This window comes from Thamnophis sirtalis, unplaced genomic scaffold, assembly GCF_051295495.1.
Source record: "Thamnophis sirtalis isolate CommonGarterSnake01/CBP01778 unplaced genomic scaffold, rThaSir2_p1.2 scaffold_15, whole genome shotgun sequence".
In the NCBI taxonomy this organism is placed as follows: Eukaryota; Metazoa; Chordata; class Lepidosauria; order Squamata; family Natricidae; genus Thamnophis; species Thamnophis sirtalis.
In genome coordinates this window covers 19,175,616-19,202,065 of record NW_028261395.1, presented here as the reverse complement: position 1 = coordinate 19,202,065, position 26,450 = coordinate 19,175,616, and the positions used below count along the sequence as shown (strand labels likewise).

The 26,450-nt window shown below is 42.6% G+C and overlaps 1 protein-coding gene across 2 annotated transcripts in view; it reads left to right on the top strand.

Annotated features, from left to right (window-relative positions):
* ARID5B (AT-rich interaction domain 5B) overlaps window positions 1-26,450 on the top strand; it is a 131,219-nt gene that overhangs the window by 91,289 nt on the left and 13,480 nt on the right. For both annotated transcript variants that reach the window (XM_087702655.1, XM_087702656.1), the window contains 4 exons: window positions 1,021-1,136; window positions 7,887-8,091; window positions 13,465-13,517; window positions 20,177-20,274. In XM_087702655.1, coding sequence (XP_087558781.1) covers window positions 1,021-1,136; window positions 7,887-8,091; window positions 13,465-13,517; window positions 20,177-20,274 — 472 coding nt within the window. The remainder of the gene's footprint in view (window positions 1-1,020; window positions 1,137-7,886; window positions 8,092-13,464; window positions 13,518-20,176; window positions 20,275-26,450) is intronic.

Sequence of the window (26,450 nt, the reverse complement as noted above, 5' to 3'; positions counted from 1 at the left end):
TTTGAAGGGTTGAGAATAGAGGAGCCCCTCAAAGACTGCAGTCCTCTCCATGCTTCACTGCCAGCAGACGGGACCCCCTCAAGGACATGGCCGGAAAAGGAAGTTACAGGTCACCACTGAATGGCCCGTTTATAGCAATAGCAGTTAGACTTATATACCCCTTCATAGGGCTTTCAGCCCTCTCTAAGCGGTTTACAGAGTCAGCATATTGCCCCCAACAATCTGGGTCCTCAGTCTGTGAACAGAAGGATGAGGGATGACATGGCAGCAGTCTTCCAGTATTTGAAGGACTGCTACAAAGAGGAGGGGATCAGATTATTCTCCAAAGCCCCTGAAGACAGGAAAAGAAACAATGGATGGAAACCAACCAAGGAGAGAAGCAACCTGGAATTAAGGAGAAACTTCCTAACAGGGAGGACAATTAACCAGTGGAACAGCTTGCCTCCAGAAGTTGTGGGTGCTCCATCGTTTGAGGTTTTTAAGAAGAGACTGGGCAGTCACTTGTCTGAAATGGTATAGGGTCTCCTGCTCCTTGTGCAGGGGGTTGGACTAGAAGACCTCCAAAGTCCCTTCCAACTCTGTTATTCTGTTAAGTGTGTGCCACAAGGAGTGGCCATGTATTGCTCAGCTATCTGCTGCTTCCTCCTAGCCCTGCAAAAGGCACTTTGTGTCTTTCTTTAGCTCTTTCAAATGTAAACAGCCCTAGATGAGCCAGGAGCAAATGTAATATAGGTCATTCGCTAACAACTCCATCCAAACACCATTGTGCCAAAATAACAGCAATGCAGACAGGCTTCGTTTGATGGCTGTGATGCTGTGAAGGCACTCCAAGTCACGGGCGGGAGGGAGGGGGTGGGTGGGGAGGTGGGGATGGCCACAGGAACATGTGACCGAGAAACAGCCCAACTTTGGAGAGTTCTTGTGGGGAAGATCTGTCACTTCTCGCAACTCGTGGAGCACATTAACTTTATTACTCCCGTGTAAAGAATCGGCTGAACTTTTTTGCCTGTTTGTTTTCAGCTCCCAACCTCAAAGGACGACCACGGAAGAAAAAGTCCAGCAACTCACAAAGAAGAGATTCGTTCAGTGGCAATAAAGATTCTCAGAATAATTGCGAAGGCAAAACTGTGGCCAAGGTAAGGAGCTCCGGCACCTTCCCCAAATTTCCTTTCCAGATGGGTTTTGCTCTTCTTCTTCAGGGCAGCGTTTCACGGGGAGGACAGGGGTATGGAAAGGGAGCTGGGGTTCCTCCCCAAAGGGCACCCTGGTAGAGTCAACCCTATAATGCAGGTTCTGGGAAGCAGCTCCCCTCTTCTTTTGGTAACTTTCGCAGCCTCCTCTTGGAGGGGCTCCTGCAGCCAATGGCAGCCAGTGTCTTTTCCTGAACTCAGAGCTAAGCAGGTCCGACTGGTGAGTAGAGGGGGCAAGGTCTCTAGGAGATCCCATCGTGGAAGTTAGACTGGGAGGGGGAGAAATGGACCAGAGGAAGATGGTGGGCAGGATCATCCCCACCATTGCAAGGAAACTACATGGACCTGCCCAGGATTTAAAGTTATTTTGAAGGATGGTTGGAATTTGGGGAGGGGGGAGTAATTGTGAACAAAGGATGAGTCTGGTTCACTCTTTGGGCTAGTTGCAAAAGCAGTCGTGGAGGCTAAAAATGAGACTGTGAGCTCATCTCAAAAGCATACGTGGCCGGAGAGGCACCACTCCTAGTTCAGTGGTGTCCCCTTCAGAAGGTCTCCCCTGTTCCAGCTGCAGAGGCTGCAGCATCCTCAGCTCACCTGCTTGAGTGTTTCCCACGCAAACTGCTTCTATGAGAGACCCACCACTCCTAGCTGGAGTTTTAAGAAATGGCAACACCCCTGGAAGATTCTTCCTAAATTCCTCAATAGGCTGGAATCTTTAATGCTATAAATCAGTTGTAAAGGCCTTCCGAAGATGAGAGGCTGGTGTTTTTTCATCTCCCAGCCATTGAAAAATGGGAAATGGGGAATTCTCCGCAATAGGAAGTAGGAAGCTTGGTTAAATTGCTTCTTGCAGTTCCCAAAACAGTTCTCCCTCCTCTTTTTGTGAGCCAAATGATGGGCCAAGCCCTGGACTTACAGGGGGTAGCCTTGGAGAGAAGAATTCCCACTTGATTTTTTTTTTTTTTTACCTGAATTGAGGCGCCAAAAAGAGCCGAGGTGGCGCAGTGGTTAGGGTGCAGTACTGCAGGCCACTTTAGCTGACTGTGATCTGCAGTTCAGCGGTTCAAATCTCACCGGCTCAAGGTCGACTCAGCCTTCCATCCTTCCGAGGTGGGTGAAATGAGGACCCGGACTGTGGGGGCAAGTTGCTGACTCAATTTGCTAAAGAAATTTGTAAACCGCTTAGAGAGGGCTGAAAGACCTATAAAGCGGTATATAAGTCTAATAAATAAATAAATAAATAAATAAAAAGTCAGATGACAGTACAGGTTGTCCTCAACTTACAACAATTCACTTAGTGACCATTTGAAGTTGCAACGGCACTGAAAAAAGTGACTTATGACCATTTTTCAGACTTGTGACCATTGCAGCATCCCCATTTCCCATGGTGACATGATTCGAATGCTTGACAACTGACTCATACTTATGACGGTTGCAGTGTCCCGGGATCACACGATCCCCTTTTGCGACCTTCTGTCAATGGGGAAACCAGATTCACTTAACAACCATGCTACTGATTTAACAATTGCAGTGATTCACTTAACGACTGAGGCAAGAAAAGTCATTAAATGGGCAAAAACTCACTGAACACATTTCTCACTTAGCAACATACATTTTGGGTTCAACTGTAATCGTAAGTTGAGGACTACCTGTATTATATTTTCTGGGTCATTTAAATTATTATTTTTGTCTGCATCATATTTCATGTATGCTAACAATAATATTCACTTTAACATCAAAGACTTACTAATTTTGAATTCACAGTTTAGTTATGTGGCCTGTTATGTACATAAGAGTTATTAGTCTGTAAATAAGATGGACAGGTATCCTGACAATTCAGAGACACTGGTGGAAAATGTGATGGTTGAGGTCTGAACTCCATGAAAAGTGTGGGGCCTCCTCCAGTTGTTCAGAAGATGCTTTTCCTTCCTTTCCTTTCCTGCCTAAATCGTGGTCTGCCTTCCCCACTTCACTAATCACCCATTGGCTGTCAACAGTGAATGGCCCTGTAGGGTTATATGCATGTTAATAGCATGTTAGTAGATGATTGGAAACAATTGTGGAACTGTAATTGTTTAATGTGGTGTTTTGTCTGCTTTTGCACATCCTTTCTCCTCTTTTGAGCTTGTCTACAAAGGCTCTGTGCAAGACTGGCGATTGTTGGGAAATAAGATTGTCAGCTGAAGAGTTGTTCTCTCACTCCATCTCAGGTGGCTTCAGATATTTTCCTGGAAGCCAATGGATAACCTTTGCTTGGAAGTTTATTTTGGAGGGCTTAGGGCAAAACATGAAGATATACTTTAGTTACCTTCCCAACCCTGTCAATAAGATAGTGGGCTAGTTCGAACAAAATAAATAAATAATTTGCACAATCCATCGGCCTGCCCAACATACAAAGTCTTCTGTTTGCAACAGCTTTGAAGGAATGATATATTCCCCATTCTAGATCAGTAATAAATTGTCATAAATTGGGCCTGCAACTAGAGGAAAAAAATTATTTGAACTCTTTTCAGTCCAATACCAAGTCTACCTGGATTCCACTTGTCGGTGCCTTTGGTGAGACCAGTTGGGAGGTGAGACCCCTCAGTGTTGCTTGGTCTTATCACTGACCTTGAACATCCCCTACTGTGCTATCCCTCTGGACTGTCTCCCAGGGTTGGGACTGATTTTGCAGTTGTTCTCTTTCTAAAGGATCAGTTATGGCCATTGAGTTGAGTTCCAGATCTGCATGAGCCCCCATTCTGAGGTCACCCATCAACATAGATCAGGCATCATCAATACCATGATGATGCTTAGCTTTGGACCTCAACCCAAAGCTATCAAAAGTGACAGCTATAGTTAGGAGGACCTTGTATAATGTGCTAGTGACGAACCTTCCTGGGTCAGGAGATTTTACTCACAGTCACTCATCCCTTGGTCATCCCTCACTTGGACAACTGCAGTGTCTTCTTCATGAGTCTGCCCTTGCCACCGCTTGAAAGCCACAGGAGGTCCAGAATGTGATAGCTCTGTTTCCTGTGTACCTTCTCTGCTTTGACAACTTGGTTGATGGCTGCTTAGCTTGTGGATGTAATTCATGGTGGTTGCCTTTAAAATTCTGTTTGGCTTTATATCTGTCTGTTCGGGAAAGATAAGCAGTGGCTCACCCCATATTTCTTCTCTCTGGGAAAGGCCCCATCAGGGACCAAGAACTCCGCTTGGCAGATGCTACCAGAGACCCGTTCTCTGCAACTGGCCACAACCCTCCTAGGGTTTAGGAAAACCAGGGAAACGTGGCTGCTTCGATAGGCCTCAGTAATGGCTACATGATGAGGTTGTCATCTCTTACCGTTGCTGTAAATTATGTTGATCATTATTGTTTAATCTGAGTTATAGACACCAGCCACATAATCCGCTTACAGTTGGCAACAATTAAAGCAGCAAGTAAGTCCAATAAATAAACAGTGTAACTGATACGTTTCTGTATTGCTAACATGCTCCCACTCTTCTGAGAATTTGTTTTGCTCACGCAACCCAACAAAACAACTCTTGATGCCTGAGAGATCCACTCTCAGTTGCATGTGAGGCCCTAATACAAAACACACAAGCAGTACGATGACAATAATATGATTGAAAATTATTTAAAAAGAGGAAAGGAAGGCTAAAATTATTTCATAAGGAAAATGACCCCAGAATTTCATCAAGGAGTTTGAAACTCTTCTTTTTCATCTGTCAATTTTTTTTTAAATTAAGATGTTAATTAATAGCATATATCAATCATTCAGAAAGGACGGGTATCAGTTTGTTGTTCCCATATGCAATTTGGCAATACCCCCCTCCCTTTGCATGAAGAGTTTCCCCACCCCCACCCCTCTCTCAATGCCTTGCTAAATTCAAAACAGGACCCTCCATGGATTGTTCTACTTTGTCCCAGCCTTTGATTACGAGGAATGGTCAATTCATATTGGCTCTTAATTTTCTTTCTCAGCACAGGGATGATAAAATTTTACATTCAAGAGACGCAGTCAATGTCCACAGATAGTTTCACACTCAGTGAAATTGAGAACCAAAGTTTCCCTTTAAGTAATAAAAGCCCCAAGAGACTCCAAGAGTTTTAAAGACCTTTTGCAGTACAGGCACATCCATTTTTCCCTTCAGCAGGAATGCTGGAAATTTCCTCTTAAAAGACCCCTAAACAAATCCATTTCCCAACGGCAGCTTTTAAACTCTACTTTGAGCCCACAATAAAATAGATGATCTCTCATCAAATTGTAACAGAACTAATTCATGCCTCACCGCAAGACATTTATACCAGATACTTTATTTATGGAAACACCACTTTGGTCATGAACATATGAAGAAAATGTTCCTGCTAAGTTATGCAGTCTTCAGCGGTCTCTTTTGTATAAGAGTCTGTGTGTTTTTCTTATATTAAATCCAAATCAGGTACCTCTTCCCTGTCTTTTCTGACAAGGGCCTTTTAATACCAATAATCACCTAAAATTGCCATTTATTTAATAAGATTGTACTACATAATAAAGGCTTGACATGCACTAGTTTGATGTAATGGAAGGTTTTTCATATAAAAGAATTCATGGTATCCTGCCATTTGCTCTTCTTTCTTTCTTTCTTTCTTTCTTTCTTTCTTTCTTTCTTTCTTTCTTTCTTTCTTACTTTTTCTTTTTCTTTTATTTTCTGAGCACCCAAATCAGTTGATATGTTTATCATCGGATAAGACATAGTCTTACAAATATTCCTGGGATGTTCACAACTATAGTTGAGAAGTTTGTCTGACACCAAACTAGTTTTTTTAAAAAATTCTCATATTTCCATAAATACTTTGCAAATATAAATAAACTCAGGGCTCTTATACCTCAGTCACACGGGGGGGGGGGGGATCTTTACTTTCCAGCATTGTTGTCTTTAAAAAGTGGAAGAGACTCTCAAGGCTGGTAATAGCCATGTGGTAATTCTCCTGTTCTCCACTTGGTCATCATGAAGGATCTGGCCCAATACCAAATGCCCCCATTTATTAGTACCTTTTAGATCCTATGTCCTCAGGATGCTGGGAAGATGTCATTCTTGATCACCCTCTGAGTTTTTTGTTTCTCAAAGCTGGTGGGCTTATTGCCAACACCACCTTAATTTTTATGCTCCAGGAATATGAATCTTGGATGTTCATTATTTAAGGACATCCTTAAATATTGCTGTCTCCCACCACCATTCAAAGAAGTGTCCCAGGAGAGTGATGGGCCTCAAAGCTGCCCATGAACAAACCTGAAACTGCTTAGCGGTGCCTTTGCATGTTCTCATGGAGTTCTTGCCAGGGACTCCGACAGTGAGCCATTCATAAAAGGCACATTCTTCTACTCTAGCTTTGGGGAAAGAAGCAGGTCATTGTGGCCCCTTTAAAGCAGGGCAGGGCCCTTGAACCTCCAGGGGCTCCAGGGGACAGGCAACACAACAGGAAAGGTCCTATCAGGTGTTTTTAATATCAAAGGCCTCAAACTGGATGGAGGCAGCACCAGGAGATTAGGACACTTCATAGAAACAACAGTGCCTGTGTCAGGGTTCCAAAGAGCATCCAAAAGTAAATCAGAGACCAAGGCAAAGTATTGCTCAAAGTTCCCATTTATTAAGAGAGCCACGTTGGCACAGCTGGGAAAACCTGAATCTGAAAGCTTCCAGTTTTCCCCACCTAGTTGAAAGTTCAAGATCTTGCTCCCACACCCACAAGTCCATCACATGATCCAATCTCCCACTGCCATGGTGGCAATTCCACCCATCCAGTTCTGGTCAGGTGCAGAGGTACAAAGGATGACCTTGGCTTTCTAGAAAGAATTTTGTTTTGGCTATACAATAGGTAACTCCCCTCTCCCATTTTCCCACAATAGAAAAAAACATAGCAGAATAATAGAAAGTGTGGCAGGCCAGAGATCCAAAAGAAAGCTGCAGGCCTGACAGCCGGTGCGTTCCCTGTAGCCACTTCTGGCTGGGCAGGTCCAGGACATTTCCCACCTGACAAGCGCTAAAGATCTCAGAAGGCCAGGACCAACAGAAAGCATCTCCTGCAGAATCTCCTCCCCAAGTGCCCTGCCTTCTCTTGCCCACTGAAATTCTTCACTGGGTGAAGAGCTTCCTTTCTGCCTTCCCAAAGGATGGGAACGGGAACCGCTCCTTCAGCTGAAAGGGACCAGGTCAGTGGTGAGATTCAAATAATTTAACAACCGGTTCTCTGCCCTAATGATTACTTCCAACAACCCCTTCACCAAACTGCTCAGAAAGTTAACAACCGTTTCTCCTGAAGTGGTGCGAACTGGCTGAATCCCACCACTGGACTAGGAGGACAAAAACCTTTGAGAGGCAAGGTGTGTGTGCATTGCAGGGACCAATCCCACAAATGAAGGCAGCTCCTCAGCAAAAACGTTCAGAAATCCATGTCTTGGTCATATTAAAATGGGGTAAAAGAGTGGATTGTCTACCCCACAGCACAGCCACCTGGCTTGGTATGGCCTGCCTTTGCCCCTCATACTTTGCGTATGTGGAAGCAGGTGGAAGGAGGGGCAGAGCAAGCTCCGAGGAACATTTCAGTGTGAAGAAGACACAACAACGCAATTCAGCCTTTTGAGAAAGAGACACTGTGAAAGGTCATAGGGGAACAAAAGCTGAATCAAGCAGTTTTCAAGATTCAATCTGCCATCTCTTCTTTTCTTCCAGGTAAAATGTGAGTCTAGATCGCCTTTGTCCAAAACCAAAAATAATAACAGCAACTGTAAAAAGGGCTCCAGTGAAGATAAATCCAAGATTTCTGTTGGTGAGGAATGCAGAGCAGATGAACAGGCCTTCCTTGTGGCACTTTATAAATATATGAAAGAAAGAAAAACACCCATTGAACGAATACCCTACCTTGGTTTTAAGCAGAGTAAGTAGAATTTTCACTGCATTTTTTTAATGTGACATTTAATGTGCTTAACTTGGGAAGAAGGGACAATTTTAAAGGACCCTAATTTTAATTATTTTAATTTTGCATTCTATTTTATTATCCAAGTCATGTTGACATCCCGAGAGATATTTAGGCATACCAAAGGTCTGTGGGGTTTTTGGTTTTTCCCAATTGCTTTGAGAAGCCTGCCCACATTTGGGGAATGCCATATAAAAGCAAATCACTGGCCTTCTGTAGGCAGTCTGTGTGCCTTAGAGGTCTAGTTTACATTAAACGGGCATCGTGGGACTCGTAAGAATTCAGTTATTGGCCCTGGGTTGATTCCTCGATTGATTTCTTTTTCATCCCCTATTCCATAAGGGCCTCCAGATCAACTAGTCCTACAAATTTAGTCTGCAATCCTGTCACACTCTCTTAGGTGTCCCTTTTTCCTAGCAAGACTTATTCTGCAATTTAGCTGGATGAGACGGCATCCTTATGTTTTTGACATGCATAGCCAAACCAGAAATAGCTGTAAGATGCTTCTGTTATTTTCCTCTTTAAAAAACAGTGCAAGTGAAAAAAAATATTTTAAATCAGTTGGTACCCATAGTAGTTGCTTGAATTAAAATAACATTTACTTGCATCCTACCCAGTTTTTACTTTGGGAGGCGGGAGGTGTACAAATCTAATTAAGGCATTTCAATAAGACCAGGAAATTTGTAAAGTAAACTCCAGATATGAAAATCGCATTTAATGTACATCATGCAAAGAGGTGTATTAACGGAGGACTTACCACTATTTAAAAACAATCATTAAATTTGGTGTAAGTATCCCATACAATGGATGGAATGATGTCATAAAGGATGTGTTTTGAATCATCAATAAGTTTTACAAATTATTTTAAAGGGAGAGGTTCTTATTTGGAAATACTAGGTATCTGAACTTCTTTTCCCTGTTATGTTGATGCAGAATGTCAGACTGGTATGTTTTACATAACAATTTACATACCTAATAGCAATTGACACTGATTGGAATGGGCCTCCAGCAGCCATTAGAAGCTTACATAACTCTAAAATGATTACAATGTTTCCTTGAAAAACTAGCTGCTTGAAATAGAAGCAGAATGAATGTAGTATGAACAGCTTTGTTGCATTATGCATTGGATTCCTATTAAATTAAGGCCTGGGTAAAGCTTCCGATAGCCCAGGAAAAATGCAAGATTTAGCAATGCTTTTTTATTCAAAAGGTTTTGAGGTGTGTGTGTATGTTTGTGTGTGTCAGAGAGAGAGAAGAGAAAATTGCAATGTTTTCTCCCCCAGATATAACAGAATAATGTAGTTGGAAGGCACCTTGGAGGTCTTCTAGTCCAACCCCCTGTTGAAGGAGGAGACCCTATACCATTCCAGACAAGTGGCTGTCCAGTCATTTTTTAAAAGCCTCCAGTGATGGAGCTTTCACGATTTCTGAAGGCAAGCCATTCCACTGGTTAATGGTCTTCAGTGTTAGTTTCTCCTTAATTCCAGGTTTCTTCTCTCATTGATTAGTTCCCATCCATTGTGTCTTGTCCTCCCTTCAGGCGCTTTGGAGAATAGGTTGACCCCCTCTTCTTTGTGGCAGCCCCCGAGATGTTGGAACACTGCTATCATATCAGATATATCCTTAATAAATTTTAGGAAACAGGAACATAGCTTAGAAAGCTTTGCTTTGCTTAGAAATGGACCATTGCTGCTCAGAGTCGTGCAGAGTCGCTTTTCAACGAGACTGAAGCCAGGTTTCCAAGGCCCCAGCCAGCAGATATTGGCCTCTTCAGTTCCACAAAATGGCATACCTATTCTGGCTGAACCTGATGGGAAGTGTAGTCCAGGAGACTGGCCAGGGGCATTTCAGGGAGGAGGGAGAAACTACCGAAGGGGAGCCACATTATCCTCTGATGACTAGGATGGTTCTTGACTGCCGTTTTCCAATCTGGACATGGGAAAACAACCTGCGGAGTCAGGAGGACCTGCTGAGAGAGTGAAACTACTCTGCTGGTAGATAACTGGAACCAGTGGTGGGTTCCAGCAGAGACTACTGCTGGTTCACTCAGGGTGCACCGTGCACGCATGTGTAGTACATGTGTAGTGTTCTGCACATACACAGAAGAAGAAAAAAAGATAATGGCACCTATGGTTACTGCCAGTTCCAGTTTGCTGGAAGTGGGAGCAACCCAGGCCTGCCATGCCCCCAAACTGGTTCTCTACTACCGGTAGTAGCTTCTACCGGTTCGGCCGAACAGGTCCAAACCTCCACCGACTGGAGCGTTACATGCTACCAGCTTCAATAACGTGTCCTGCTGACCGGGGAATACCCATTTTTAGGTAACATTCATTGGCAGCCAGGGGGAAAAGCTCTTCCGTGGAATAGTATATAATTCACTTGACAGAGAGAAAAGGCAACCTATGTTCATCCCATTGTTTAAAGCATGAGTGAACAGGGGTTTTGCAAACAGGAAGCTTTTTAAAAAAAATATTTGTAACTTAAATAAAGTATATTAAAGTATATACTTTGATAAAGCACATCAAACATGCATGATGCCTTTAAAATAGGGCCTACAAGGAATTATGCAGTAATCACATGAAAAAAATCCTTCTTTCTGCCCCTGATTCAGATCTCTGATTACTTGCAAATGGAAAGGGAATCTAGATAATAGAATAACAAAGCTGGAAGGGACCTTGGAGGTCTTCTAGTCCGACCTCCTGCTCAAGCAGGAAACTCCTGACCATTTCTGGCAGATGGTTGTCCAATCCGTTCTTAAAACTCTCCAATGTTGGAATACCCACAACCTCTGGAGGCGTTCCACTGATTAATTAGATTAACAGATCCTGCAGAGAGACTGAATTTGCATGTTTTCTTAGACATTTAAAAGATGATCAGTTTTGGCATTTCCACAATGGCCCAAATTGTGGATCACGGTGAATTCTAAAACAATAATAACAATTGGCATTTAGATGCTGAAGGGCACCTAATTCAGTGTAACCCCAAAGTCAGCGCTGCCTAATGATGCTCAGTCTGATTGCTTTAATTTAGTACCTGCAGTAGAAGTCAGTTGGTGCCCAGCCCTATTCAGATAAAGGCAGGAGAAAAGAGAAGAGAGAAAAGCATCTGTGGTTGCTTTGAGATTTAAGGATGCCCTTTCTGATGTTCTTGCAGGGGACGGAAGCGGCTGTGAAGTCTCCATCCTTGTCACCTTGGCTGGAAGTTCTTTTTATAGAACCTCTGCAGCTTCTAGGTCATAGGTCTTCAAACTTGGCAACTTCAAGACTTGTGGATTTCAACTCCCAAAATTCTCCAGCCAATTCTGGGAGTTGAGGTCCACAAGTCTTAAAATTGCCAAGTTTGGTGAACCCTGTTCTAGGGGTTCATGTGGATTGCTTCAGCTTTTAGAAATTATTTTCATGGCTTCAATATCTAAAAGGGGGACATTGAAAAGTGTTCATTTTGCTCACGAAATATTCCAAATTCAAACAAAACAACGTATTTGAAGAAAGTGCAGTCAACTATTGTCCCAGCTATTCCCCCAACCACCTACCCCCATACACACAAACATCCCTCTTGGGCTTTTGAAGTTGGCTGTGTTGAGGCTCCTCTTGACTAAAGGATGCCAAGCAAGACATACTTTGGGCTTTTTTGAAAGGTTGGGTGCTTGAATGGGCTGGCTCAGTCCTTTTGCCCGAGAGAGGCTGGCTTTCGTGAAAGTTTGTCAAGTGTTCTTGTTAAGTGAAGATCAGTGGCCTGTCCCATGTTCCTTGAAGGAAGAGTTGTTTGTCCCATTGCTATGAGGCTCTTCAGATTCAGCAAAGAGTAGAGGGAGGGGAAGTGGCCAGGATCACCATGCTCAAGGGATGGGGTAGAGCATCAGGACTCCCTCCAATATTTCCTCAAGGGGTCTCCTAGCAATGCTCCTGCCAAGTGCCAGACACAAGAAAACAGACCCACCAAAAATAGAGAAATAGTGGGAAGCGAAAAAGAAAAATCCTGGAGAGGGTTTTCCCAAAAAATTATCAAAAAGTGAGAGAAAACATCCAAAAGAAAAGAACCAATACATATAAAAAAGGGGGGAAAAGTTGGGGGGGAGATACTAGGAACAAGGGATCAGTAAAATAAAATGAAATATGTTAATCATGGTAATGATGTGCAGCTAATTAAGATGTGATTGAATTATATTAATATTATTAACTGTGGAAATTATTAAGTAAAATGTTGATTATATACAATACTGAACTTGAAGATATATGTGGCATAGAAAATAGATGGAAATGAAATGATAAATTTGCTTTATTTCTAAAGGGATAAAAATGACATCCTTTGTGTATATAAAAAAAAATTAAAGTTGGAAAATTTGGGAAGAAAATAATACGGCTAAAATGGGAAATGGAAATCTAATGTAAAATGAATTCGGTATATCTGAAAATGTTAAAGAGGAGAAACTGGACAACACTCTGTTTACAAAAGAATTTTAAATATGTAACAAAAAATAAAAAAACTTTGTTCAGAAAAAAGAAAACAGGCCCAGAAACACATCTACATCAGCCATTCTCCAAATGATTAATCCTTCAATTATAATTGGAAAGGAAGAAAAGAAAGCCTTTGCACTCTTGGTTACGCTAAGGGCAGCTTTCTGCAGGAAACTTTTTGTACCTAGAGCTCAGCTGAACAACAATGTCCAGAAATTTAGGGCATAAGCTGAGAGCATTCCCCCCTCCCCCTTAGCTTCCCTACCCTTATCTTAGAGCAACCTTCTACATTCAATCTTGGGGCGGGCAGGTTGCACCCCTGCTCTGGCATCTAGTAGCTCTGGAGGGAATTAGAGGGAAGACATCTGTCCCTTACCTGCCCCAGGTGGCAGGAGGAGCACATGGGCTGCTGGGTGGAGTAGGATTGTGGAACCTGGCCAAGGCTCCTCTCTCGCTTTGTATCTGCATTCACAATTACTCTTCTCTTAGTTAGGCCACTTTAAGGAAGAGCCGTCTTCTTAATTAATCAATGCCTTCGGTTTAGGAGCATATGCAACAAAGCTTCCTTTGTTTAATGGGGGAAGTACTGATTATTTCTTATCCTGGAGGAAGTAATTGTTTTCTAATACCTGTAACTAGATCTAAGTAGAATGTTCCCCTTATGGTTTTCAACAGAAGGGCATATGTGCAAAGGGCAAAGTTTACACTGTGAATTATGTAAATGTGTTTCGAAGACCGTTTCTCTGTTTTTGTCTAAACGTGTGGATGTAATTATTGTTTTTCTTGCTTCATTGTCAAAGAAAATTTGTTACATTTGCCTTTCTTGAAAAGATGGTTAATGCAATGCTTATCTCAATGCTTATTGTCCCTCTAACAGTTAACCTTTGGACTATGTTTCAAGCTGCTCAAAAACTGGGAGGATATGAAACAGTAAGTGTTGAAGTAACTTCCGAGAGAGAGAAATTGTGCACTCTTAATTTTCTCATGTTTTTGCCATGTGTGCATTAAATATACAAAAAAAGAAAAAAAAAACTCCACAGTTCAGCAGAAAACACTTTGAATTTATGGGGTTCTCTTTTGGAAACAGTCTGAATTAATTCCAGGCTTGGCAAACTGTAAACTTGTAGTTTAAAAAAAAGGGAGGGGGAACCAAAAAAGCCAACTCTGAGTGGAAAACATACGTAACTCTTCCTTGTCAAGGAAATTGTTTGGGTCTGTAATTTTTTCCTATGTTAAGAGAGGGATATTCTTGTAGAACTAGCCAAGATTGCGTAAAAGAACATTTGCCTTGGCATAGTCCCTGACATCTGCTCTTGTCAAATATGGGAAATGTATTAAATACTTTAAAAAGCAATCGGCCATGTCCATTACAGTGCAGTATGTTGTCTGTTCTTGTTTTGAATGCTAACAGCCTTTTGCAGAAAAGGGTCAGGCCGTGTAAACAGGAAGTTATCTAAAGTTTAAAATTAATGGGGAGGGGACTCAGTGCACTGATCCTTTTTATCAGCTAACAGTATCTGACACAGAGACTTTATTTTTAGCTCGTGGGGAAAATTGATGGTTGTGGATTTTACAGCGTGTGTCTCAAACCAAGAAATATTGGAGTCACAAACTGTGATTATGATCTTAAAAGGAGAAGAAAGAAGTGCCTGATATGACAGAGGGGGGGGGAGGGAGGGAGAGGGAGGGAGAGGGAGGGAGGGATGGATGGCATTTGGAACAAAATCCAGTTGACATAAAAGGTTCATCACTGGAAATGTTTTCATAGCCTTAGATTAATTGGAGCCTTCTTTAGGCATCTGGATTCCAAACACACTCACCAGGCATACCTGGATGTATGGAAAACCCTAGTTTTGCCCTTGTTCAGAAAGCACACAGCTTGGCTGCTCTTATGCTACAATGAAATAACAGATAAAATGTATTTATACTTGAAATGTATTTAAGCAAAACAGCAAATCATCCTGGAACTAGTAAGAAAAAGTGTATTGTTTCACTTTAATAACTATGCTACTAATGGATGTTGAGATGCTTTTGTTATTACAGAAAATAATGAATGCACACAAGCTGTTTTTTTAGGTCGCCCTTTAATTGACATTTGTTCCTTTTGTTTTAGTCTACTTCTGTGGCTAAATCTGTTCTTATTTATTCAGGAGTAATCTCCATTAAATTCAGTGGGTCATGCTTTGAAGGAAAATTGCAAGTTTAACATGGTTACTGCCATACTTAAAATATGAAGTGAAAACACCATAATTAACACTCTGTTCTAAAGAAGCTTGACTTTCACTGGGGAAGGTGCCTGAGTTACCCATGGCCAGCTTAAAAATTGGTGTCCCTTTGAACTATCAAATCAAAAAGATTCCCATCATCCTGTCCCCAAAAGGTCCTGGATCACAGAAACAGGAATGGATTCCCAAGCAAGGTGCTAAAATGGAAACTGGGAAGAGATCTGGGAAGATTGTAAACATAGCAGGCATACGCCTACCGTCCCTGTCCTATTGTTCCCACTTTTTCGTATCCATTTCCTGTATTCATAATCACATTTATACATATCTGTTATCTTATATATGCTTGACAAAATAAATTAAATTAAATTATCGTGTGCTTGAACTGAGAACTTAGCTTGGTTTTCTGACTCTGTTTAGCACAGGGGTCTCCAACCTTGGCAACTTTAAGACTTGTGGACTTCAACTCCCAGAATGCCTCAGCCAGCAAAGCTTGACCAAGCTGGCTGAGGAATTCTGGGAGTTGAAGTCCAAAAGTCTTAAAGTTGCCAAGGTTGGAGACCCCTAATTTAACACAAATTGTGACAATATTTGAAGTCACATTGAGCCTGTGGGCATTTGGGTGCAGGAAACATCATTTTTCCCCCTCAATCAGTAAAAGTGGTTAAAAAAAACCATCTATTTTGCAAGAGAGATTAAATGTTGGCAAAAATCCCAAATTAAGCCAGTGGGATGAGAGGAACTCTCCTCTCCTCTTGGTCTCTTTGTCCTCCATTCAGTTTAGAAAGCTTCTCAATTGTTATAATTTTAAGGAACTCCATTCCGTATAGAAGAGCCTTCAGCCACTGAACTCTTAGGAGGAAATTTGGATAGACTTTTCTACTCCGGAAAGCTTTTCAAACTTGGTTTTAGACTTGGTCTGATTTTAATCGGCATCTATTTCAATGCTCTAATAGCACATATTTTATTCGCTGGAAGAAGACGAAAGAAAAGAAAAAAGAAAGAAAAGCTTTTGTTTTGGAAAATTAAGCCATTTGTTGGACCTGCTTTCCCTGGACTTGGCTTCACCCGCACTTTGGGCCAGTGCTTTATTGTCAGCAAGGAATCAGATGATGTCCTGTGGCTGGTTGGAACCAGTCGTTTTCCCAAGGGGGGGTGATATTCTTACAGAAGTGAACATACCAAGTTGAAAATGCATCCCATTTATCATTTAAAAACTTCCCCAAGTGCTAAGAGGTACATCATACAAGAAGAAAACATGACCCGTGAAGTTACAGGTACAAAAGGGGAAGCTTAGCATCTCCCAGAAAACGTTGCTGAGGACACAGCTGCAGGAGTTGATGAAATAGTGGCCAGACTGATTGGCATCCCCTCCTTGAGGTTGGCAGATTGGTGCATAAGAGGCAATAAAGCCAAAGACCTGGAAAAAATCCATTGATATTGGCCAGTTTATGACCGTGAAGGGGGACTGCTGGAGAAGACTCCCCAAGTACAGAGCACAAGATGTTGTCGTTCAGACTTCCTCCGCAGCTGGACATAAAACTTCCAGAAATGGAAGCCAAATACAGGAAAGGCATTAGTGACTGGAATCAGAGTGCTGGCATTACGGAAAAGACAAGGGTGCTTCAAAAAGACAATGACTTATGCTTTGTTGCTTCAGCAAACTGGGTCTTCTCCTTTAAAAACTATGATCATGGGAAAGGTTTATGCAGCAATCTTCAAGTTCAAGGTTGGGAAAAGACTGTGCAAGATTTTATACCAATGCAGAATAAATCACAAGAACTGTTCGGTTAGAAAAAGCAGAAATTCAGATGAAAACTGCTGATGAAACCAGGAAGGCTGTAAATGAGAAAGATTTGAGAATCTTGTGTTGAAGGTGAAAGGAGAGAATGCAAAATCCCATCTGCTGCTCAACATTAAAAAAAAAATCAAAATTCAAAAGATTATGTTAACAGGAAATGCCAACCCAAAGCAAATAGGCAAGTGAAGAAGTTGAGTAGTAACAGCCTGGGATGAAGTTTGCAGAGGAGTGGCAGCCATGCAACAAAGAGACATTTGCTACTTGGAAGAGAGATTAGCAGAAATCTACACAGAATGTTAAACTGCTGAGGCATCACATGGACAACCATGGTATGTACTGTCAAGCCCATGCCTGCTTGGTTGTGGCATATGGCTATGAAAAAAGCTGGACCATCAGAAAGGCTAAGCAAAAAAAAAAAAGATGAATGCTTTTGAATTTTGGTACTGGAGAAAATTGTTGACAGAAGCTTGGACAGCCTGAGAACCAATCAATCATTCAACACCAAATGAAGTCACACGGGGTTACTCATTAGAAGTATTAAGAATGAGGCTAAAAGTGAGATACTGTACTTTAGGTACATAATGCAAAGGTGGGAGTCCTTGAAACTTTGGCTCTGATGCTTGACGGAATTGAAGGCAATGAGAAAGAGATGGGCAGAAGACCATTTGGCCAGGTGCCATCACAGATAATGGTCCAAGCAGAACCTTCCAGTCCTGTTGGATCGTGAAGCATTAGAAGCAATTGAACAACAAGAAGGCAATAATACTTAAAAGAGAAAAATAGGAGAAACACCGTGGCTTTAAATTATGTGCATTTCAGAAATGGCATGTAAGTTGTGACAGCCTGTTTTGCAAATAGAAATAACTATGAAGCAGTATCTGCACCTTTCATTAAAGCCAAGTACGGTATTTATATTGTCACAAGGGAAATTGTCAGATATTATGTTATATACATAAGCCGAGGTGGCGCAGTGGTTAGGGTGCAGTACTGCAGGCCACTTCAGCTGGCTGTTATCTGCAGTTCAGCAGTTCTAATCTCACCGGCTCAAGGTTGACTCAGCCTTCCATCCTTCCGAGGTGGGTAAAATGAGGACCCGGATTGTTATTGGGGGCGATATGCTGACTCTGTAAACCGCTTAGAGAGGGCTGAAAGCCCTATGAAGCGGTATATAAGTCTAACTGCTATTGCTATTGCTATATACGGCATGCCCGCCAGTGGAAGATAAATTTGTGAGGTGTTCCAAAGTGCCACGAGTTGATGCAGGTGCATATTTAAAATAGGATAGCTCTGTGTTGGGGATTAATTGTATATTTATTTTCAATTAATTCAATTCTATACATGAAAAGAACTATCTAATAGGAGAGTTTCGTTTGCAAGGTGAGAATCCCATGTTCCAGATGCCTCCGTTTGAAGGTGGATGGAACCTTCCCTAAAATAGGGAATATGTTTTCTAGCAAGGATCATTTTAAGGAAAACAAAAAAAAAGACAAAAATCTAGGATTCGACAATTCAGCCTTAGTTATCAAGTGACTCACCTCAAAAACCTGGAATCCCAGTTTTCTCACATCATCCATGATTTGAGGGTAACCATGCAAGACCTGGCACCCCAGAAATTATTTTTTTCCCTCTCAAATACGTTACATCATGTGAGATGATTGTCCGCGATGCTCTGCCTGAGGACTTTATTGCCCACAAGCCAGGGCTTATTGCTGCTTGCAGAAGTGAGAGCACCCCTGTCTGGATGCTGGGGAGCACCCACAGTTCCATCCCTGGAGGAAACATCTTGCTGCATGAATGGGGTGAAATCAAAGCTGCCTCACCCACAGAAAGGGGAAACCTACTTCGCTGAAGCCTGCAACCTTGTTCATCACTGTCCCCTCTTTCCAAGGAGCCCCTGCCCCAGAAGAAGAAATGTTGATGTTAGTTGTGAAGTTGTGTCCGACCCATTGCGACTCCATGGACAACATTCCTCCAGGCCTTCCTGTCCTCTACCATCCTCCGGAGTCCATTGAAGCTCACGCCAGCTGCTTCAGTGACTCCATCCAGCTCATTCTCCGTCCCCTTCTTCTTCTGCCCTCAATCGTTCTCAGCTTTCCTAGTCTTGGCCTTTCCTAGTCTTGGCCTAGTTGTGGCAAAATATCCAATAGGCATGTTTAGTGAGTCTTCACCCCCACCAGACAAGCCCGGGAAGAAAAGAAGTAGGTGAACAGATGAATTTGCCCACATAAAAGCCAGTTCTACCAAACCTTAAATATTTCAGGTTAGGGTTGAATAAAGAGGAATTTTGGTTTAATCTCCCTCTGAAAGAGATAGTGATTATGACTAAAGAGAAGAAAACAAATATAACATTGTTTGTCTGAAATTAAAATATTACCAAGTAACATCTCTTTTGCTTCTGGTGCTTGCTTTTTGCAAAGAAGGCATTTTATCTTCATACAGAACAGGAAATGTATGGGTTCTGTAACAGTACTAATTAATTCTCCTCCTTTCATCTCCTTTTTAGGTTAAAATTATAACACCCCCACCCATCTACCTACTCTGCCAATTTGACAACTTTGGGCATCAATTTCCTTTGGTTCTGATCTGATTAACAGCACCAGCCAGCCCCCTTTAACTATACACAATCTTTGCTCCCCAGAGCTGCAAGACCCACTGCAAAATAGAACTGAATTCCCTCCCCATCAAATCACTTTCTCTCCATTTTCCTCTCTCCCTCTTTTGTCATGCATGCCTCCTATCAAAGCTTCCCCCCCCCCCTCTCCTGTCCTATTTTAAAGCAGTTTGGACTGTATAAAATAATGAAGACCCGTTCAGTTCTTTTGCCACGTCTTCCATCTGTTTCTCTGTTAATCCTATTTCCTGTACAAAGATCGGACGCATAAAAGCCATAGCTTGCAATTTAAAATGTTATCAGATGTTTGTTTTCTTTTATTTAGCCAATTCCAGGACATACTTCAGATATTAATCTCAGAGAGTGTTTAGATTTCATTACAGTTTGATCTATATATTTTACTAGCTCAGATGAGTGAAAATAAACAGCTTGTATCAAGTTACACAAATTGTATTTCTGGATGGATTTACTGGAAAATGTGATGGGTTGAGGCTTCCAGCTGTAGTTCCTTGTCACTAACTCAATAAAATAATTTTGTAATCATTATTTATGCTGAGTTTGGGGTTCATGCTTATAATTTACCAAGAGATTTCTCTGAAAGCATTTTAATGGTTAATGCTCTCAGTGACTGAATGCTTTTTTTTTTTACCCAAGAAATTGCATACACAAAATTATCAGATTGCTTACTAAAGAGACAGAAACAAAATGCAATTCCAGAAAAAATAGAAGGTAGGTGAAATAAATATGCAAGATGTTGTATGCTGTAGGGATCCATGTTAGCTGATTCTCCTAGTGGCGTTATGGCTTGTGCTTCCTGCTGTCCTATATGTCTCACATGTACATTTTTTGCTGCACGCAACACACACACACACACACACACACACACACACACACACACACGCTCTGTGGAGATGTAAGATTAAATCTTTCAAATTTTCCATTGCCACTTTTGCAGATCACAGCCCGTCGACAATGGAAACATATTTATGACGAATTAGGTGGAAACCCTGGGAGCACCAGTGCAGCCACGTGCACACGCAGACATTATGAAAGGTAAGAGAGCAGCCATGAAATGCTTGTCTAATAAAGGAGAACAATTCAATTGGGGATCCTTCAAAGGCGTTTGCACAGAATTGGCTGAAGGAGCCTGGAAGGCTCTTTTCTCCAGTCCTTGCAAAGGCTTCCTTGCCCCGTTTAAATCCTTTGATGGGCTTTGATTTCCACCTGTGTTTGTTTCTTCAGTCAGAAAACAAAGGGCTGGCTCTGATTTCTTTCATTTCTCCAAAGCTTTTATTAGCCCGAAGCTCTAACAAATTAAGCAAGATAATCAACAGGGCACCAATGGGAGATATTTTAAAGATTTGATTGGCTCTGGGTTGCCTTTCAGAAAAAAATATGCGGATGTATGTAAATGAAGCAACAATTAGCTTGTTTGTTACACTGGTGTGTGAGTGTGTGTGCGTGCGTGCATTGAGATTGATGGGGCCGTTCCATATTCCTTTTTCTTTTTTCCTTCTGTAGCTATCAGCCATTTATCTTTCGAAATGCGAGACTTGCAGTTTTATAAGCATTGATTTTATAGCCTGAGTTAATAACACTTTCCAAAGCTGGGTATCCAACATACATCAGACAACATGATATGGCTGTGCTGCTTTCTTAAAGGAATTTTTTTAAAAAATATGCCCATTAATAAAACATGCCCACTCTCAAGCTCTGAAAGCACAATGGGATCTCATGCTCCAGATCACTAACTGGTTGCTGGAGGGTCTGACCTCTCCACATGGGACACCGGCCAGATGGGGGGGGGTGCTCTCCCCAAGTCTTGACCCATTGGCACAAGATAGGTGCTAGTCCCCATCAAGGGCAATTGTCATGTTCTGGTGGAAACCTGGTCTGCTTGGGAAATAGAGCTGGGAGAGAGGGCTGCCCAGCACTAAGAAAGGGAGGTTGGGATGTCTCTTGGTGCCCTTTGGGTTTGGGGGATTTTGGGTCCTTCCTATCTGGGACCAGCCTTGGACTGTCACCTCCAGGGGAAATTCAATTTTTTTTACTACTGGTTCTGTGGGCGGGGCATGGCAGGTGGGGCATGGCTGGGTGGGAATGGTTTGGTGGGCGGGGCAGGGGAAGGATACTGCAAAATCCCCATTACCTTCCCACTCCCAGGGGAAGAATATTGCAGAATCTCAATTCCCACCCCACTCTAGGGCCAGCCAGTGGTGGTATTTGCCGGTTCTCCAAGCTATTCAAAATTTCCACTATCGCTTCTTCAGAACCTGTCAGAACCTGCTGGCATTCACCCCTGGACTGTCACCTCCAGGGGAAATTAGAGTCCACACTTTCATGAGTTTTTCCTCCAACTGATTTCATGCACTGAATAAAAGAGGAGATGCCTCCCTCACATACAAGGTTATGAACATCGGAACGGATTGGTCAATAATTATTTGGATCCCCACCACCCCACTAAGCAGGGCTGGCTCCGGTGAGGGGCTGGACAAAGATCCCCAGGACAGCCATGTGCAACCCAGGGAAGGGAGTCAGGAAAGCTGTTGGGGAAGGAAGGAGGTGGACAAAGCACCCCTGTCCTCTTCCGGGGGGGGGGGAACCCTTGCCAGATGCTACCGCATCTTTGTAAAAAGCCGGGTGGGACTTGGCGTCTTCTTAATTCTCTGAATTGCGAGGGAACAGCCCCCTACCTGCAGGTGGGTTCAGTCCAGAGGCTGAAGAACAGCAGCTTCCTGCCCAAAATTAAGAGAAGGGGGGAGGAATCATGGCCTATCCAGCTTGTGGCTCCCCACCCCTCCTGCCTGCCTCCTCTTAGTTTCCCTTCTGCCATCTTTAACCCTCAAATTATGAACAGACAGACAGACAGACAGACAGACACACACACACACACACACACACACACACACACACACACAGAGCCTAGATTGTGGAGGCAGCCTCTGCTCTGCTCCCAGAGAGGCTGGGTTTTGGAACACTTTGTTGGCATATTCCTGTTTCCACTGTTGTGGCTGCGTGACAGAGTAAACACTTTCATTTTTAAAACCAGGCAGTGCGATGGCTGTGAGTGTCCTAAGTGTTGTTCTGGGCATGCATCTGGACCTTTTGCAGGCCTTCTTAAGGAGTGTAAGTGCAGGTTGCTCCGCAGACCTTTCTGTGGAATCCTTTACTCTCCACAAACGTGGAATCATGGCTTCAGCTGCTATTGATTGTCTTCAGTCAGTGTCTTCACCAAAAAGTCTTTGGCGGCCCAGTTTGGGCTTCCACCCTCTCCGTCTTTGTCAGGTACCAGCTGTTGCCTGTGGTGCCTTAGTACTCTATGTAGGTGCTTGGGTTACAGGTGATCATCATCCTCTTCTTTTAATGACCCCATAATCCCTTGAGGGGTGGAGGCTGGGCAACTGAACGGAACTGAGTGTTTACTGCCCTTCCTGTTGCCAATGCGGAGCTTAGGGGATGACCTGGTATTATTAGGTAGAAAATGCATTCTTCCAGAGAGGAGCCGATGCTATGGTCCCGATTCCACACCCACAAAGCGCACAAGGCACTATGTTGATTGTGTGACTTTAATTCTCCCTTGTGGTCACCTAAGGTCAAGCAGATTTAAAGATAGCATAACAGCTATCTGATTATAAAGAAAGCATTGTCATTTATCTGGGAGCTCAACATTTCTAAACGAACTGTAAATTAAGGGAAAGAAAAGCTATATTGTAAAGCTCTGAAGCAGTGGTGGGATTCAGCCAGTTCGCACCTATTCGGGAGAACCGATTGTTAACCTTTTAAGCAATTCGGAGAAACGGTTGTTGAAAAAAAATCTCCTTTTGTTTCTTTCCACTTTGCAGGGCTAATCCTGTAAGGAAGACAGGAAGGAAGCATTCTGGTTTTATTTCTAGCCTCATCTTTATTGCCCTGCTTATAGAAACTGCCTCTCCCGTTAACCCTTATTATTAGTTTGCTGGTTCAAATAAGCACCCTCAGCAGATCTTCAAAATGGGTGGTTTCATTTTTCAAGTGCCGGCATAATTGCCCCCCACTTGCCTTAGGTGAAGGTGGGCTGGCATGACCAGACAGACCCCAGCATCCCCAGATGCACCAAGCTACCTCAGCAGGTATGTCCACACCTGCAGGGATGTACAGTATCAATAGTTAGGCCTCTGAACTCCATTGATCAAACATTTCAGTCTCATGTGTTTTAAGATTACGGTATTCAAACAAGCTCAATCTCTTGTTCTTTGAATTTCAACCAAATCCACGATCCAATGAAAAGAAGAAAGTTCTGGTGAAAATGTTTGTAGCAGGCGGATAAGGAAGCCGCCTGTCCCAAACAATGAAGCTTTTGCCCAAAGCCTAAACTTTGGGATTCCTCTGACATCAATAGTGGAATTGACTTTGAACTAAATACTGAAGCTAAGACTGTATCACTGGCCTTTCCCTAAGCACATGGCAAAAGTTACTCTGTCAAAGGAAAAGTTTTCCCTTCTTACGGAGGAATTCTGTACTTTTACATGGACTTTCAATATTGTTGTGTAATCCTGCTAAAAGAAGGAATCCGCAAGCCTCGAATGATTCAATACATTATAGAGCCAAGGATCAATTTTTGTGGAGAAAACACATAAAAATGTATGATGCAAATCCCATATTATTTATTTATGTATTCATTCATTCATTCATTCATTCAATCAATCAATCAATCAATCAATCAATTTCTAAAGCTACCAGACTCATCCATTAGACTTAATACATGTCTGATTTTTTTTGTCCATGCTGTGGTGTGTGTGTCTGTTTGTGTGTGTGTGTGTAGGGACCCCAAAGGTTTTGTTCTTGAGTAGATGCCCCTCTTTGCACTGAAGGGAGCCTGGCAGGACTGCATGTGATTCACCATCTGTCCATCCATCCTTTTTCCCCCTCCACCCTCTAGGATGAAGGGTGGGAATGATATCCAGAAGTTTTGAAGGAAAGAAACAAGAGGTGCTGAACTTTTCAGCTATTTGACGTGGCTCATTTTGCCTTTCTCGTTTGTCATAGGCACACTGGTTCATGAAATCTCACACTGTATATGGTCTAAGTGCTTAGCATTTATTGGCATCTCGTGGCAAACGTAGTAAATGAAATCAATAAGAATATCAATAGCATTGACAACATCATGATCAGTCAATTGCGAAAGGCAAGTTTTACCCAGAAAAACTTATATCCTGTGATGACACCTTTAAGACCATCCAACATCCCCCTCTCGCCTCTCTCTATTGCCAGTAGCCTCCCACCGTCCAGTGCGATCCCACAGAGTTGGCCTCCTCAGGGTGCCGTCGGCCAGACAGTGTCGGCTAGTGACCCCCAGGGGGAGAGCTTTCTCTGTGGGAGTGCCTTCCTTCTGGAATGAGCTGCCCCTTAGCTTCGCATAATCCCCAACTTCTGGTCCTTTCGACGCGCCCTAAAAAGTTGGCTTTTCCAGCAAGCCGGCCTGGCCTGAATAGAATAAAATATAGGATTAATTTGGTTGTTAATTTTAATTTAATTTTTAAATTTTTATTGTAAATATCAATTGGGTTTTTTTTTGAATACTTTATTTAATATCCCTTTTAATTTTTGTAATATGTGTTTTCTTTTATGCTGTATGCCGCCCTGAGTCCTTGGGAGAAGGGCGGCATATAAATCCAATAAACCTAAACCTAAACCTCTCCCAGGTCCAGAAAGAACTCGAGAGTTGGACAGAAATGCCTAGTCCAGTCTGGACATCTGGATGACTGTGTGACCAACCATAATAATAATAGCAGCAGATGCTACATGCTGTCACACGCCAGCTCCCAAATCCTGTCAAACAGCAGTTCTTCACAGTGAAACAAAAACATTAAATACTATTGCACACCAGTTATCAATCTTGTCAAATCCTAAGTGCCATTGCATGCCAACTTATGAAAACTGTCAAATGCCATCTGTCAAATCTGAAATACTGAAATTGATGTTTAAAATGAAGTGTGTTGATTTGCAGACCTCAATTGCTTGATGCCTATTGGAATTCTGAGGGAAATTTCAAGTCACGTTCACGATGTATCCCTAAAACCCAAGACAAGAGAAAGTTTAGTGTTTCATTTCTCTTCTCCACCATGACTTATTGCGGTTGGCAGGCCAAGCTGACCCGCACAGATGCCCCTCTGTATTCTTGGAAGGACCAAGGGGAAGGGCCAGTGTTTTTGCGTAGGTTTCTCCCATTTGTGGTTTTAAGGTTTGGTTGTGCGTGAATTCCGCCTGGAGAGATGTACCCCTCATGCTAAACCACAATTTCATGATTTGTTGAATAAGCTCTATTGAGTTGGGTCGCAGAACATACTGAAGGAAAAATATCTCAATTGTCTTATGAATTAGGACTGCAGAATGCACGTCCAACCTCAGTTTGTTTGCACATATCTTAGTGGCTTGTAAATTCCTTCTCTTATCTGAATAGTTCTATTCTTAACTAGATGAGGCCTTTCTTCGCACTATGGCAAATTTATTTCCGGCCACATAATCCTTTTGCATAATGCTGCCATCCCACCTGATAGCTCTTCTCTGCTAGCATTCTGTGGATCTGGGGCTCCTGGGAATGTTACTCACTTAAGGAAGTTCATGTTCTTTGCCCACTTCCTGGAATAAGCCCCAGGGCTGGTTGGCAGTGGTCCTATTTAAAGCATCCTAAACATTTGGATTGGGATCTGCAGGCAGGAGGAAGAACCTGGGGCTCCCTGCACAGTCAACAGCTGGTCCTTTCTTAACTGCTTCCACGGGTTTTGTGGCCTAAAGAGCTTCCTTTCAGCAAGAGGCTTCTTGCCCTGCACATCAGCAGGGAAGAGCTTAGAGCAGAGGCTGGAGGCCTTCCCATCTGCCCTCTTCCAGTGCCCAGCATTCTTCTCACCCTGGGAGAAGGGAAGAGTTTGGGCACCAAGTGAACTCCAGGGGAAGTCGACCAGGAGCCACTAAGAATTTGCAACAAGTGAAGCAGGAACTCTATCCTAGATGGCAGAAAAACAGCAACCGGTGTCAGTCCTGCTCCAGCTTAGTCCCTTAAGTAAGAATGATCCTCGATTCCATTCAGTGTGGAAGGTATACTTTACTAGAGATCAAGTGGATTGCAGTACAGCAAAGCCAGAACTGAAGTTTGGGTAACAAAGCTTCCCAGTGAACTTTTCCCTGTTTGTCCCTTCCCGTGGCTGATCCCTCATTGTCCAATCATATTCAGATAAAATATTTTGGGAATG